Source organism: Bipolaris maydis, assembly GCF_028858645.1.
Source record: "Bipolaris maydis strain C4 unplaced genomic scaffold PSV08scaffold_17, whole genome shotgun sequence".
NCBI classification, from domain to species: Eukaryota; Fungi; Ascomycota; class Dothideomycetes; order Pleosporales; family Pleosporaceae; genus Bipolaris; species Bipolaris maydis.
Window position 1 is genome coordinate 1,193,200 of NW_027093873.1, and position 15,989 is coordinate 1,209,188.

At 51.5% G+C, this 15,989-nt stretch overlaps 4 protein-coding genes across 4 annotated transcripts; 3 read left to right on the forward strand and 1 right to left on the reverse strand.

Moving 5' to 3' along the window:
- Positions 1 to 1,037: 1,037 nt before the first annotated feature.
- PSV08DRAFT_20830 (E1-E2 ATPase-domain-containing protein) lies at positions 1,038 to 4,976 on the forward strand. Its single transcript, XM_014218409.2, has one exon. It carries the CDS (start codon positions 1,285 to 1,287, stop codon positions 4,783 to 4,785), a length of 3,501 nt encoding a protein of 1,166 aa, XP_014073884.1. The 5' UTR covers positions 1,038 to 1,284; the 3' UTR covers positions 4,786 to 4,976.
- Positions 4,977 to 5,216: 240 nt separating this feature from the next.
- Positions 5,217 to 9,504, forward strand: PSV08DRAFT_412992 (GTPase SAR1 small G protein). The gene is made up of 6 exons (XM_014218410.2): positions 5,217 to 5,425; positions 5,477 to 5,541; positions 5,596 to 5,630; positions 5,683 to 6,459; positions 7,668 to 7,977; positions 8,038 to 9,504. The coding sequence occupies exons 1-6, from the start codon at positions 5,366 to 5,368 to the stop codon at positions 9,332 to 9,334; spliced, it is 2,544 nt and encodes an 847-aa protein (XP_014073885.2). The 5' UTR covers positions 5,217 to 5,365; the 3' UTR covers positions 9,335 to 9,504.
- A 2,046-nt stretch (positions 9,505 to 11,550) lies between these two features.
- PSV08DRAFT_382776 (PUA-like domain-containing protein) lies at positions 11,551 to 13,119 on the forward strand (the record flags this gene model as incomplete). Its single annotated transcript, XM_014218412.2, has 1 exon — positions 11,551 to 13,119. The coding sequence occupies one exon, from the start codon at positions 11,551 to 11,553 to the stop codon at positions 13,117 to 13,119; it is 1,569 nt and encodes a 522-aa protein (XP_014073887.2).
- Positions 13,120 to 13,470: 351 nt separating this feature from the next.
- PSV08DRAFT_232520 (Noc2p family-domain-containing protein) lies at positions 13,471 to 15,938 on the reverse strand (the record flags this gene model as incomplete). The annotated part of the gene is made up of 3 exons (XM_014218413.1): positions 15,103 to 15,938; positions 14,965 to 15,055; positions 13,471 to 14,917 (listed from the first exon to the last, which is right to left on the reverse strand). Exons 1-3 carry the CDS (start codon positions 15,872 to 15,874, stop codon positions 13,471 to 13,473), a joined length of 2,310 nt encoding a protein of 769 aa, XP_014073888.1. The 5' UTR covers positions 15,875 to 15,938.
- Between the last annotated feature and the right edge of the window lie 51 nt (positions 15,939 to 15,989).

Below are 15,989 nucleotides of genomic sequence, written 5' to 3' on the forward strand. Positions count from 1 at the left end.
CTCTGCCACCCTCCGAGGACACGGAGGGCTTTCTCACCCGTTCTGCCGCACACGACAAGACTCCAATATTGAGCCGAGTCCATTTCCGTCAACAGAACGCGTTCTCGGCAAGCGTGGCATTCTTTTTGCTACAAAAGAACCCACACGGTGATCCGCCACACGGGCGTCCAATCTCCTCAGCCTGGGCATGCCCGACATCCCTCTCCGCCCCATCAAAACGAACGAGATGTACTTCACAACAACGTTGTAAAAAGTACACTTTGCTATCATTCCAGATGAACTCATATATACGAATTCACAACTTTTGTATACAAGATGCGTTTATTGACCGTGCGGTGTTGTGGCTTGCGGAACTTGAGACGCGGCAATGTTTAATGGAGCACTTTTCATGACACTACTTATTTCAGCCCACCAAGAGATCCTTGGCCCAATCGAGGAAGCAGCTGCAGCTCGAGTTGGACTTACGGACCGCTACGGACCGCTGCGGATTGGCTTCGAGTGGTGCGTCGGATGCGATACGAACACAGCCTTCGTCCAACAAAGTAGGATCGCGCCAAATCATGACTGTATCCCTACTGTGTAGAGGCGCCTCAGATATCAGTAATAGTAGCAGAAGATGAGGCTTGCCCTGTAACATCTGAGCTTCATGTTACGCGCATGTTTTAGAAACCTGCCTGTTTCAGCGCGCTACGCCAAGCAGAAACAGTTATCGCATGTGAAGATCCACCGGTCAACACACGCCTGCGCACAACGCGGAACCTTATTTACATTTCGCGTTGAATATCAAGCCTGTATTTCTTCTTGCTCACGGACAATCCTTGAACTACCTTTCCCAAAGCGTTTATTTTGCGAATAGTGGTCTCACCTGCTCCAACGACAGCGGTCCGTCCTCCGCTATACTTACCGCTTTAACCCGCTTGAGACTACCCGCCGCGCCGGATTCCGTTCAGCATTGGTAAGATTGTGGCTGTCGCTGCCCGCCTATCAAGCGCCATATTAATTAATAACTGCACTGCCTGACACTTTCCAGAAGCTGGGCTTCTTTTTGTTCAGATTCGCATCGCTGTCCCTCCCGGATCCTGCTCGCTTGATCAGCCCTCGCAACGCTGTCGCAATTACTAGGCTCGCGTTCGCCCTGACTTTGCCACATCGTACGACGCGCGCCCCCCTGCTCGGCTTCTTGAATGCCACCTACTTAAATCCCGGCCCTTGCCGTTTCGACTTTGCATACAACGATACGACTTGCTCTGCGCAGCACTCCGGAGTGCCTCCCCCCCCGTCACCATGGCGCCCCCCGCCACTGCGACTGCGCACATGGCAACAACGACGCTCAAAGTCGAGGGAATGACATGCGGCGCATGCACCTCGGCGATCGAATCAGGCTTCCAAGGCGTCAAAGGAATTGGAAATGTATCCATAAGCCTGGTTATGGAGCGAGCAGTGGTACAACACGACCCCGAGGTTATTACGGCGGACGAGGTCAAGGAAATCATCGAAGACAGAGGATTCGACGCCGAAGTACTATCATCAGATCTGCCCATGTCGCATAGCGCCGAAGACGATTTTCTGAGCGACTTGGAGGACGAAGAGAACCACGCAACCAACAGCATCTCGACCACCACGCTTACAGTGGGCGGTATGACATGTGGAGCATGCACATCCGCCGTCGAAGGTGCATTCAAAGACGTAGCCGGCATCAAGTCTTTTAGTATATCACTCCTCTCCGAACGCGCCGTAATTGAACATGACACTACAATTATTTCCGCAGAGAAACTGGCCGAGACAATTGAAGATGTTGGCTTTGACGCGGAGGTGCTGAGCACCGAAGCCGCAACGCCAGCCCCAAAGAAGAGCAAGAGCAGGAATCAGCACAAGACCTTAACCACCACCGTCGCCGTGGAAGGCATGACATGCGGCGCATGCACGTCGGCTATAGAGGCTGGCTTCAAGGATGTTGATGGAGTTTACCAGTTCAACATCAGCTTACTCGCTAATCGTGCTGTGCTCGTGCACGACCCTTCCAAACTTACAGAGGCCCAAATTGTAGAGATTATTGAGGACCGGGGGTTTGATGCTGAAGTCGTATCGTCAGTGGACAGTAGCGTGCAGCAGTCTTCGTCGAGTAACGCTCCCTTGCAGCTTAAAATCTATGGATTACCCGACGCGGCCGCTGCCCAGGAACTCGAAGGGATACTCAGGAAGCGATCCGGCATCACATCTGTAACAGTCAACTTCAGTACTTCAAGAGCCACTGTTCGTCGAGAACCCCAGATCGTCGGCATTCGTACCATTGTCGAGGCTGTGGAAGCGGCAGGTTACAATGCGCTAGTTGCTGACTCTGAAGACAACAACGCACAGCTTGAGTCTCTTGCCAAGACAAAAGAGATCCAGGAGTGGAGACATGCCGTTATCTTCTCTGCTTGGTTCGCTGTGCCCGTCTTTCTGATTAGCATGTTCATTCCCATGTTCCTGCCATTCATGAACTTTGGTGGCATTCGGCTCATACCTGGTCTGTACCTTGGCGACGTCATATGCCTGGTCCTTACCATACCGGTGCAGTTTGGCATTGGAAAGCGCTTTTATGTCTCTGCGTACAAGTCGCTGAGCCATGGCTCACCTACCATGGACGTTCTGGTCGTGCTCGGTACTTCGGCTGCCTTTTTCTTCAGTGTATTCTCCATGCTAGTATCACTCCTGATTCCCCCTCACACGAAGCCAGCGACTCTTTTCGACACCAGTACTATGTTGTTCACCTTCATCAGCTTGGGTCGTTATCTCGAGAACAGTGCCAAGGGCCAAACTTCCAAAGCTCTGTCCAATCTCATGTCGCTGGCTCCTTCGATGACCACCATCTATGCCGATCCCATCGCTGCTGCAAAGGCTGTAGAGGACTGGGAAGCTAGCGAAGAAAAGCTGCAACGCAAGTCTGTCGATGGAAATGCTGCCGAAGAGAGGGTCATTCCTACAGAGCTTATCGAAGTTGGTGATGTGGTCATCCTTCGTCCTGGCGACAAGCTTCCTGCCGATGGTACAGTAACGCGCGGAGAGTCTTATCTCAACGAAAGTATGGTCACTGGAGAAGCCATGCCGATCCTCAAGAAGAAAGGCTCCCTGGTCATGGCTGGTACTGTCAATGGCAACGGCCGTCTAGAGTTCATCGTCACTCGAGCCGGCCGTGATACACAGCTCAGCCAGATTGTCCGTCTCGTCCAGGAAGCCCAGACAAGCCGTGCTCCCATTCAGAGGCTAGCGGACACTGTTGCTGGATATTTCGTGCCAATCATCATCACTCTCGGTTTGGCTACGTTTGTTGGATGGATGGTTCTTAGCTATGTCCTACCGTACCCTCCAAAAGTCTTCCTTGATCACTCCAGTGGCGGCAAATTCATGGTGTGCTTCAAGCTTTGCATTGCTGTCATTGTCTTCGCGTGCCCATGCGCCCTTGGCCTTGCCACGCCTACAGCTGTTATGGTCGGCACTGGTGTCGGCGCTGAGCAGGGTATTCTCGTCAAAGGTGGCGCCGCTCTGGAAACCGCAACTAAAATCAATCACATTGTCTTTGACAAGACTGGCACGCTTACTGTTGGTCAGATGAGCGTGTCCAAGGCTAACATCCAAGGCGGATGGGGAAGTGCTGAAAAGAGGAACCTGTGGTGGACACTGATTGGACTCGCCGAGATGGGCTCTGAACATCCGATTGCCAAGGCTATTGTTCTGTCTGCAAAGGAACATCTCCGCCTAGGTCCAGACGACGGCTTGGATGGTTCCGTGGGCGACTTTGAAGCCGTCGTTGGCAAAGGTATCACTGCAACAGTCGAAGCAGCTCTCTCCCGCGAGCGCACGCGATACAAGGTTCTCATTGGCAACACTGCTTTCCTTACCTCAGAAGGAGTCAATGTTCCCGACTTTGTAGACGAGCCACTGACGCCTGCTGCTGCTGCCAATCCCCGAAGTGGCCCTCAAACTCACTCGGCTGGTATCACGACGATTCACACCGCTATCGGCAACACATACACTGGTACCTTGAGCATGTCCGACACGATCAAGCCTTCTGCTCGCGCCTGTGTGCTTGCACTGTCCCGTTTGGGTATCAAGTCTTCGATTGTGACTGGTGACACTTCAGCCTCGGCTCTAGTAGTCGCAGCAACAGTCGGTATCGATCCTGCTGACGTCCATGCATCGTGCTCGCCTGCCGACAAGAAAGCAATTGTAGAAGATCTCCAATCCCGTGGAGGCGTGATTGGTATGGTCGGCGACGGCATCAATGATTCTCCGGCTCTTGCATCTGCGGACATTGGTATTGCTCTCTCGACTGGTACAGACGTTGCCATGGAGGCGGCCTCGATTGTTCTCATGACCAACACTGACCTACTGGCTATTCCTGCTTCCCTGGTCCTCAGCCGCGCCATCTTCTTCCGTATTAAACTCAACCTTGCATGGGCCTGTATGTACAATTTCATCGGACTTCCCTTTGCCATGGGCTTTTTCCTCCCCTGGGGTCTGTCAATACATCCCATGGCCGCAGGCGCAGCAATGGCATGCTCGTCGGTTAGCGTTGTTCTTAGTTCTCTGCACCTCAAGTTCTGGCGTAGACCTAGCTGGATGAAGTTGAGCCTACTGGATCCTAGTGCCCCCATTGACGAGAAGAACTTGGAGATGGAAAAAGTTGGCCAGCAAGGAGTATTCAGTTTTGCAAAAGACTGGATCAGTGAGGCATGGGCGGCTAGGAGACGAAACAAGGAGGAGGCCAGCTACATGCCCTTGAGAGACATGGGCGAGCATTGAGGTGGACACCTCTGAGTGCTGTGGGAGGATGGGAGTTGACTGGATTCTTGTTTGCTTTTGGTAAAGCGCTTAGGACACCATTGTGTGCTGTGCATTTTGTTTCATTTTCTTGTTACTGATAAATTCTGGGGTAATTGTTCATAGCCGTCGACTCCATCCTATTCCTAGTCCTATGTGAGCATGCCATTTTGAACCAAGTCTCCGCAACAACTAGTCTTCCGTGAATGCTGGGCCGCTATAATTTCTAATCAAGATCTAGAGATATGATTGCTGCACTGCAAAGCAGGAATCATGTATCGACCTGCACTCCGGACAACCCGTGCTCTCCTAGAAAGTGCTCAGTGGGGTCGTTGACATGCGCGCGTGATTTGACATCGCGAATCGCGGCCAGGGTCCACCAATTGGCGTCACAAAGATAAGCCCAGACGGACAACACAACACGGTAGCATTGCGCTATCTCTCACCGGCGCAATTTCTGACTCTTCTCACGACCTCAGAGTCCTGCGACACGTATGCGACCGTGACCTGTGCCGACTCGTCGTCTACGAACTTTGCGACCATAGCTAGCCAGCCCGTCAAGATGGGGAGGAATCGCGCTGTGTCCAACGCCTCAACGCGGAGCAGCGAGCCGCCTTTACAAGTAGGTATGGACATGGCCAGAGCCGTGCAGAGCCTTCCTAAACTATGACAGGAGCTGGGAAGCATGTATGACTACCTGGCAAAGGTGATACTGCTGGGTCCTAGCGGTGCTGGCAAGTAAGTCTGCGATAAGGCAAGTATTCACTGCAACCGAGTAGCTGAGCAACATAGATCTTGTCTCCTGCATCGTTTTGTTAAATCAGAGTGTATTTCTATCGCGCCTCCTCCCGTTGCATATCGGCCTAACAACTACTCCAGGGCGCTCTCTGTCTAGCCAGACAATCGGTGTAGAATTCGCATCCAAAATTGTCCACATTGCCGACCGCCGCCGCTCCCCCTCCTCCTCTGCGTCGCGAAAACGAATGAAGCTACAACTCTGGGACACTGCCGGCACAGAACGTTTCCGCTCGGTGTCGCGATCCTACTACCGTGGGGCGGCGGGCGCGATACTTGTCTATGACGTGAGCAGCTGGCGGAGCTTTGAGCAATTGCAGACTTTCCTCAACGACGCAAGGGCGCTGGCCGGGCCCGATCTTACCATTATACTCGTAGGGAACAAGAATGACGTTGAGACTGGCGAGGGAATTCCCGTAGGGTTGAGCAGTAGCCAAGGTGCCAACGGTGGCGGATATTCCAGTTATGGGAGCACCCCGAGTTCAGAGAGCGGACTACCGCCGCCTACACCATCATCACAATCCAGCAGAGCAACGAGCCTCAATGCGAATCTCCATGCTTCGTACACTATAGCCCCCGAAGGCCGCGAAGTGCCGACCGAGACGGCGTCGCGATGGGCGGGGCAAAATGGGATACCAGTTGCGGTCGAGGTCTCCGCACTAAATGGAGAAAATGTGGAGGAGCTGTTTAACAGATTGGCAAGGATGATCTTGACCAAGATTGAGCTAGGCGAGATTGATCCTGACGATCCTGCGAGTGGCATACAGTATGGTGATTTGGGCTGGGACGATGGTGGAGGCAGTATCAAGAGCGGGTTTGGGGATGAGGGTGTGAGATACCGCAGAAGAGGCAGGAAGTCTGGTGCGCTGAGCGAATGGGAAGACGTATTCAGGCTCGGCGGAAATAGACGGAAAAGAGGCTGTTGTTGAAAGCGGCTTCGTCTACAGATGGATTGAAACAGTACGTTCATAAGCGATTTTCTGGTTGAAGCTCTTTGTTCATTTTTTTGCGGCGCGTTATATTTGCAGTCACGTAGTAGTTTTCCCTCTGATTAGACAGCATACCCCCTTGAGTTTTGTTTGTCCCTTACGAGAATACACGATATACTAGACCCCAGATTTTTTTTGGACAGTCCCACACCACATGGATCATCCTTGCATGTTGAATTTCGTTCCTAACTATTCGCTTCTGGTTTGAATGAAATGCTTAGACATCACTGACTACCGCCGAGAGTTGCGAACTATCAACAACACAGCGAAAATGGTTAATCTACGAAGTAAACTGGGTCGATCCAAAAGACCTTGCCTTGAGCATACGAGTAGAGATGTCAAGCAAAATCCATGTGCAAAGACACAGCTGTTTGCACAGTCTGCTCGACAGCGAAACACATAGAAACCAGCGATTTTGCTAAGTAACTAACGGTGCGCGGCTGTTTCGGGTATGCTACAGTACAGGCGCTTACATATCTGCCAATCACTGTTTGCGGTTTGGCGCTTTAGCCGTGTCGATATTGGCGTCCGCGTGTCGTCATGCCTTGTTCCTACATCAACACCCCACTCTGCCGCGCCAGCACATGCCATGCGGACGGTATACCGGAGGCTTGTTGCGCACGTACTCTTAGAAGCTCTGATATTAGAAGCTCTGATATTGAAAGACGCAAGGTACTGAACGAGATGAAAAATCTTTCTCGCCTCTCGTGGCAACTAGAAGACGACGAAGAAACGCTGTATGCATCCGCTAAAACGCGTCCAAAACCTCGGTCTTGCCCTGGACTCGCCACATCACGCAGATCGCGTTACTTGCCCTAACTTCGGCTGTCAGACATGTTCCTGGAGGGGCGCGGAATGTTAGCATGGTCCTTTGCATGACTGAGCCGCCTTCGAACATGAACACATGCACTATTATCGCAGCTTTTCCTTGTTCGAGTCGCCTTCTTGCCACAGATGCACACATCCTTTCCTCAGGATCCTCTTTGCAGTTTCCTTTCTCGTATCGAATATCCCGCTTAATTCAAGGATAAAAAGTTGTCGCGTGCTGGAATTTTTTATTCAAGCTGTTGTCCTCACCAGCGTTTAGATCACTTGCCACCATCAGAATGCCTTTGCTAAATCGGCTGAATCCCACGCCTGCATTCCCTGCACATACTGGTCCATACAAGGTCGGATCAGCAGATGTAGAGATACCCACGAGCGAATTAGCGAGTCAGAGTGAAAACGCCCCTCCCGCGGAACTACCAACAGTGGCTTTTCGGGTCTTCTACCCGTGCAAGCAGGATAGTAACGAAAGAGCTGTAAGATGGTTACCAAATCCGCAGCGGGAGTATCTCAGCGCCTACGCGAAATTTCTGGGTGCCAACAGCGTATTCGCTAAAGTCTTCTCGTTAGTTTCTTATGAAAAAAAGGCCTTTAGTGTAAATGATCAGCACTAATACACACACAGGCTATTACCTCAGTTATTATACTATGTCTCAATGCCTGTACACCAAAACGCGGAGCTCTTGGATCCACCACCAAAATCTAGTCGATGGCCTGTCATGTTCTTCTCACACGGCCTGGCTGGCACCAGGAACGCGTATTCGCAAATTTGTGGCTCACTGGCAAGCCACGGAGTAGTCGTTGTCGCAGCAGATCACCGTGATGGTAGCTCACCTCTAGCTATCCACCATACGCCAGACGACAAAGAAAAGTTGAAACGAGTAGAGTTCAATTCAATCTCCTATTATCCCAGTACGGAAGCGTACCAAGGAAGAGATGAGCAATTGCGGATTCGGATATGGGAGTTGGGAATGATACACGATGCGCTATTGAAGATTGACGAGGGCCGACAGCTGAAGAATGTTGCGCAAGATCAACCCAAAGGGAAAAGTGTATTGGGCATGTTCTCGAATCTACTTGATATCCACGAACCGGGTGCTGTCAGTTTTGCAGGTCACTCTTTTGGCGCATGCACAATGGTTCAATTTGTCAAGTCGATCTACTACCGGCCTCAAGGACAGATCCCGGATTACAACCCACTTTACATCCCTTCCGAGGACTCGAGCATTGTTCGCCAGATCACGCCTTCCAATCCAGTTATTTTACTGGACCTGTACACGATGCCCATCCAAAGCCCAGACACTGCATGGCTCAGAAGCAAACCAATGCCGTGTTACGACTCCCCCAACGGCGGCAAGAACCTCCTCGCCATCTCTTCCGAAGGCTTCTACAAATGGGCCTCCAACTTCCGAGAAACAAAGCGCATCATCGCCAAGCCATCACCGTCAAATTCAAAGTATCCTGCTCAGCCTGGTCCACACATATTGTACCCCATTGCCTCAGCCCATCTGTCTCAAAGCGACTTTGGCGTCCTATTTCCCTGGCTGACAAAGAAGTTCTTTGGCGCCAAGGAGCCTGAACGCGTACTCAAACTCAATACCCGCGCTATACTGCAGGTTCTACGTGAAAACGGGGTTCGTGTCGGTAATACCAGCGTGGCTGACCTTGAGCTTGAGGATCAGACAGCGAGTCAAGCCAACGACACGACGATCCTGAGTCGCACCAAGGACAGCGTCCGGGGATGGGTCAATTTGAGTGCCGAGCTGGAAGCTGGTCTTGATTTCACTGGGTTGAAGAAAGTTGAGGGGAAGAATGTGGTTAGGACGCCGACGGAGAGGGTAGGCGGTGAGGGGAAGGGACCGACAGATGCGGTGGTTGAGGGAGAAGGTCTCGGACAGGTTGTTGAAAGGAGTGAGAAGTGAGTTTTACGATTGGGAGGTGAATGATAAATGAGTGAGTAATAGAGCTAGAATGTAAGGCGCTTCTTTTTCTTATCTGTACGTTTTTTATATACCTCTAGTAGATATTGCAATGGTTTTTGTTTGAAGAGCATGTATTGTTTCACTAGTGATATTGAAGAAGAGAGAGTCTTGGAAATGGACTACTTTGAATGTTGACAAGTCACTTCGTAAGTTGTATCGTGCAGTACCAAATAGAAGTCAGGTCGCATGGTGATTGATTATATAGTAAATCTAGCCTGTACTTTAGTTCTTGGTCTGTGTGGTTCATGTAGTGGTTGCCTGGTGCTAGCTTTACCACAAGATCCGCGAGATGCCCGCTAAGAGTGCGATGTTGTGCATCTTATTGCTTATTCTACTTCAAGACTAATCTAAACGCTCTATACGGAGGTGCCTTTCAAAAGTATTGTCTGCCAAGAATAATCTAGCCGATGTACGGCCGCCTTAGCCGAGGCTTGTCTCTCCCCTCTATGTACTCATTGCCACCTTGTAGCTCAATGATCTTTTGAATGTGTATAAGGATTCGCTCAATCCAGGCTTGGATCTTAAGTTGCGAGAGATCTCTCCAGCAGTTCTGCCAGACTCTGACTGCCTCAGCCCTTGACTGTGGAGCTCCTTTCTTCGTAGTCTCTCTTTTCATATAGAACTAGCATGGCTCAATACAGTTACAGTCTGGCGAGTTACCACACCAGAGTAGTCTCTCAACGTCGTGCAGGCGATAGATCACACTCTGGTAGTGGTGGGCGTGGCTAGGTGCCTTATCCTCCATTACAACAGTCTGAGGTCTATCTTGGAGGCATTCTTTGGCGAAAGGAATCAGCTTTGGGATCAGAACGCAGGTCTGATATCTCCACCAGTCTATGCCACCTCTAGACGTGCGCACCAGCTTGCCTGTCTTCTCTGTCCATCTCCATTGAGGCTTTCTGCCACGCTTATTACGTAGCCCTATCCTCCTCATAGACTCTAACAGCTCCCACTCCTCTCTCTGTAGAGGCTCAAGCTCAGCGTTCAGCTGCTCAATCCGACGAGCAGCATCCTCTTTCTCTGCCTTTGTCTCTGGCTGATAGACATGGCATGGACCTTTCTTGTCGTACGAGAAGCAGCCCCAGAACATGAACTCAGAGTATCCCTTCCACCTCTCACGGATGCAGCTCTTGACTACTCTCTCGTCTGCCTTTCTCCAGACTCTGTAGCCCCCACGTCGGTGGTTAATCACCACTGACGTCTCGTCTGTCTAGATGACATTCTTCCAGTCCTCCAACGTCCAGTCCTTATGCTCTAATGCCCACTTAAGACGAGCACTCCTCATCTCCTGTGTCAACCCAGGCTTCCTCGTTGGCTTGGTCTTCCTGTATCCTGCTGCTCTTAACACCCTCCAGACGGTAGAGGCAGAGATTTCGACTCCTTGGAGACTGAGCCCACCAGCAAGGTCAGCACAGCTCTTCTCTCGTCTATATCTATCGTGTCGTACTTGTTGGAATATCTGCTCCTTCACCTCCTCTGCCTGCTTAGCAGGTCTACTAGTCTTTGGAGCATCCTGAACGTGGTGTGGAAGAATCTTAATAGGAAGTTCGTTTGGCTCAAAGCCTGCAGCAATAGCTCTACTATAGATACGATCAACAGTACGAGGGTAAACACCAGTTAGCGCAGCAACTTGTGACGTATTCTTGCCAATAGGAGGTGACTTCAACGCGATTACTAAGGTACGGGTATATATATCAGTATAAGGAGCCATAGTAAGAAGATAACTACGTAGTAGCAGGTAGGCTGATCAAACAGCTCCTCAGCTCAAAGGTGGGAGTTGCGCCAAGAAGAGTTGCGCCGAATCGCCGAGATTAGCGTCAGACAATACTTTTGAAAGGCACCTCCGTATAACTAGAGTTTTTAACTACCTCTTGTCATTTATTATGACTATAGCACATACTCGCGTTTATGGTAGTCTTGTCGAGATATCGAGCGGCGCACTATTAAAGCAGTAGTGAAATCATGTGTGACACTGCGTATTGCCCAGGACACACGCAGCTGCCACCCTCACCGCTCATTCTCTATGAAGCATTTAGTTCGTTTGCTGTTCGTTTGCTTGCAAGCCAGACTCACTCGCCGCTAGTCTAAGACATAACAAGCACGATCCATCTCACTGCATCACCATCGGTCAACCCAATCAACTCAACCAACTCGACATGACTAATCAGAGCGAAGCAATGTCAATTCAACCGCCAGCATGGATGCTGGCAGCGGCACGAAATGCTGTAAAAGTATCAGGTGTCAACCCAGACGAAGCATTCGCTGCTAGGATCCGTGATGTAAGGAAGCAGGCAGAAGCATGTAGCAAGCAACATCAAGAAACGAAGAGCTTGCTAGCGAAGAAGCTGGAGGAGCTGAGTCCGAAGTCAGTATTGAAGTCTTCGGATAGGTTTGAACAGGCAAACGTCAGAGAAGAGTCCAGCAGCACTGAGCGACAACTTGTAAAGACAAGCGCTACTGGCACCGTGGCCGGCTCTAAAGCGATCATACGAACATCAGATAGTAGCAAGCGAAAGGAGGCAGTAAAAACTCCAGAAAAAAAGCAGAGTAAGAAAGTAAGGTTTCTTACTGAGCAGGTGGAGAAGGACTCGTCACTGAAAGACACTGCTCGACAACCACAAAAGACGGCATCGACCACAGCAGGAAACGATTCGAATCCCAACGAGACCGTTCCTGCACTGTCGAAATCACTGCCATCTTCCCAATACAAAGTAGAGGAATATAACGTACCCCTGGACCTGCCAGAATGGTACACCTCTATCTCCATTGACAACAGACACATGAAGCATCTGTCCAAACGACGGCCCCCTGCTCTCACAGCCCTAGACGCCCTCAAAGACCTCGCTCGCCAATGTGAAGAAGCCCCCAAAAAGAACCGATCCGGCGATCTCCCCAACCTCTACAACAAACTCCGTGATCTCATCCACAAAGCCGAAATCATTCTCCCCGTAACCCACCACATACTCCGCAAAGCCCACATGCTCTCTCCTCAAACCGGCCTCCCCCGCATCTTTCGCGCACAAGCAAACTTCCCACCCGACATCAAAGCAGACAGCTACCAACTCTACAAGCGCTGGTACGCAGGAAACCTAACCCAAGACCTCCTCCGCGGCATCATCACCAAAAAATCCACAAACCGCTCCTCCGACTCCATCTGCCCCATCTACCGCACCAAATACCCCGTAACAGCAAAGTACATTGGCCAAGGCGACCTCGTCCCCGGCCAATGGTGGCCCACTCAGCTCTGCGCCGTCCGCGACGGCGCCCACGGCACCCCCCAAGGCGGCATCTTCGGCAGCAAATCCCACGGCGCATATTCCATTGTGCTTTCCAGCGGAACCGGGTACGCGGACCACGACGCCGGCGACACAATCTATTATTCGGGTACCGAAAACAGCGACAACACGGGTTCCGTCACGGAGAATACCAAACACTTGCTTACGTCGCTGCAGACGCGGGATCCGGTGAGGGTGCTGCGGTCCGCGCAGCTGGGCAAGGCGAATAAGTATCGCCCGGAGAGGGGGATCAGGTATGATGGCTTGTATGTGGTGGTGGGGCATGAGGTGCTGGATGAGAAGAAGGGGGTGTTGAGGTTTCGGCTGGAGAGGTGCGACGGGCAGGAGGGGATTAGGTGGGAGGGAGAGGCGAGGCGGCCGACGGTGTATGAGGTGAGGGAGTACGAGCGGTTGAAGGAGGAGGGGGCGTGGATGGGGGGTGTGTGTTGAGAGAAATGAAGGGGGTCTTTTTTTTCTTTGGTAGTATGTAAAGAGAGAGGGGAGCTGGGATTCTTTCTGAACTCACGTAGGGTTTCTTTTGTAGTCAATATGGGCAGAGGCTTGGGATCTTTGGGACCTTTCCAACTTACTCCTTTTGTGGATGTAGTCAGACATGAATAACAGTGGTAGCAGTCAGATAACAAAACCCTGACAGACTAAATAATCAGGATGAAAAAAAAACCCCTCATATTTGTAGTTACCCTCTCATTGTATGCACCGTAACTTGGGAAATTATCGTCTTTTCCGATTTCCAAACCATTGCAAAACCCAGCGTAAGATAAAATACACACACTATCTCCTCTACTCGTCATCACTCTCTTCCTCATCATCTTCCATATTCACGTCCTCATCACTCAGTCCCTCAATATCAACCTCCTCCTCCTCCTCCTCCTCCTCCTCCTCCTCATCATCATCATCCTCAAACACCTCCCCATTCTTCTTGCTCTCCATCTCAGCCTCCTTCCTCTTCTTATCTTCCGTCTTGCGCGCATCATCTAGCATCTTCTGCTTCTGCTCTCTGGTCTTCCTCTGGCCCGCGACAAAGGCACCCAGAGGAGTCTTCTCCCAGTCGACATCCTTCAGGAAACCCTCAACACCGGCGCGGTTGTTGGGCGCAAACTCGACCTTGTTGCGCTTCTCCTCGACCCAACGAGAGTTTGCCTCGAGCTTCTGGACAAGAAGAGCCAGCATAGACGAGACCTTGTTATTCTTGTTTCCACCGCTCTTCTTGGTCATGGCCTTGACCCACCGCTTGAGCATGACGATGACAGGGAGTGAGAGTTCAGGGAAAGCAATGTTCTTGGTCCAGAGGACAAAGAACTCGGAAAGAAGCTCTGCGACTTGCTCGCCAATGCCATCTTGGTAGACGCGTGTGCGTAGGTAAGCCTTTGTCGCGCGGATGCTGACGTTGAAATCGAGCGCCTTGAGAGTGCTGGGCTTCGGAGGCTTCTTCATTTCGGCCGAGTTCAGGACTTCGACAAGGGCGGGCGCCAGGGGAATGTACGTTGAGGTTGCCTGGGAGATGCGAAGAAGAGAGCGAACAAGTTGGAACCGGAGAGGGAAGTATTGCGATGTGGGGATGAGGCGCATGGCTCCGAGCGTGACTTGGACAACAGGATAGATAAGTGGTCGTAGCGGTGATGCCTTTCCAGCCTCGGCTTCCCGAAGAGACTCACAGTGCATCGAGACCACACGCGACCAAAAGTCCAGCGAATGGATATACTGCCAGTTGTATACTGTCTTGTAAGAGTCTTTTGTCTTGTTTGTGATACTGGTCCGGAGATGGATGGCAAGTTGGCGGATGAAGCCAAAACCAGTTGTGTAGCCTACTGTTGGATCAATGCCCCAGAGTTCGGACGCAGTGTTTTTCATCAGGTTGATGCCCTGTACGTTATGAACTGTAGTGTTTCTTGCGCCCTTGACAAGGCCTTGGTATGTTTGCTTCAAGACAGCCTCACGGATGCTTGGGTCGGCAATGACCAACAGGCGTCGCAACACGAGAAAGGCTGATACTCGGGTGCCGTCGTTGTTAGAGCTGTCAGCCCATACGGCGGCAACTGAGCGTGTGACCTCGCGAATGATCTTCTTGAAGGAGAGAACATAGGGGAGGATGTTCGACAAGGAATCTAGGGTCATTTTCAACGTTTTCGCGTCGGCCAAGTTCTCAAGCAAGTGGTGCATCGAGACGGTATGCGACTTGAGAAGGGGCGTAAGAGTGCGGAACTTTTTGGTATCGGTAGGAACGCGACTATTTTTGTTAGCGATGATTGTGAAGCACTGTAGTAGTATACTTACATTTTGCCGCCAGCACTCTCCTTCACAGGCAGATGATGTTGGAGGACCTTGGGGACGAGCTGAAGAGTAGTCACTTGGACCTGATGATATACTGCGAGCTGTTAGCGCTGGCGTGTTTTTAAGACACAGTCAACATACCATCGGGATCTGTTATCGAGTACTTGTACGACTTTCCACTGTCTTCATCGTTCATGTGTGCTGCGGAGCGGAATGCAAGAACAACCTCCTTCATGGCGCGCAGAGAGTGCTTGGACTCCATTGAAGCTTTCCATTTCTGAACAGTCTTGAGTGTGAGGTCGTTGCCTGTAGTCTCTGCCTCGTCGGACTTGTGTTTTTTTCGGGGCGTGGCCTCATCTTCGCTGGCAGAGAGAGCGTCAATCTCAGCGAGGTCGGCGTCTTCGGCAAAGTCTAATAGTTCGGCGTCGTTTTCCTTGAGGTATTTGTAGAACTCGGGGTCCTTTTCCGCCAGTCCAGCGAGCTGTTCCTTGTGAGTGTCCATGTCGTCGCCTGACTCGCTGTCTGATCCCGACTCGTCAGCAGCGCCAGAGGCCTCTGCCATATCCTCATCGGAGCCCTCTGAAGAATCCTCGTCGACGGGTGTGCGCTTTCGCTTGCCAGTCTTTGGCTTGGTCTTCTTCTTGCTCATCTCTGGGATCTGGAAGCCGCCCTGGAAGAATTGATCCATGGACATCTCGCCCAGCTTGTCGTCCTTTGCCCCGTTCATCTTGAGCCTCTTAGCAGCTGCTTCCTCCTCAACATCATCCGCGCGCGCATTGTCTCTGGCCTTGCGCTCTTTCTTCTTGGCGTCCATCTGTTTGCGCTGCTTGATCTTGGCGACATCTTTGCGGCGCTTGATGGTGTCGCCGAGCTTGTCCTTTTGGAACTTCTTAGTCGCCTTAGAGACGGGCATCTCGGCGGAATTGGGGGGGTTTTCGGTGGTGGGGGAGGTGTTGCTGGCCAGACGTGCAGCTGGTGGTTGAAAAACTTGGGCGCTCGAAAAAGTTCCCAGCGCTAAGGGACCCTGC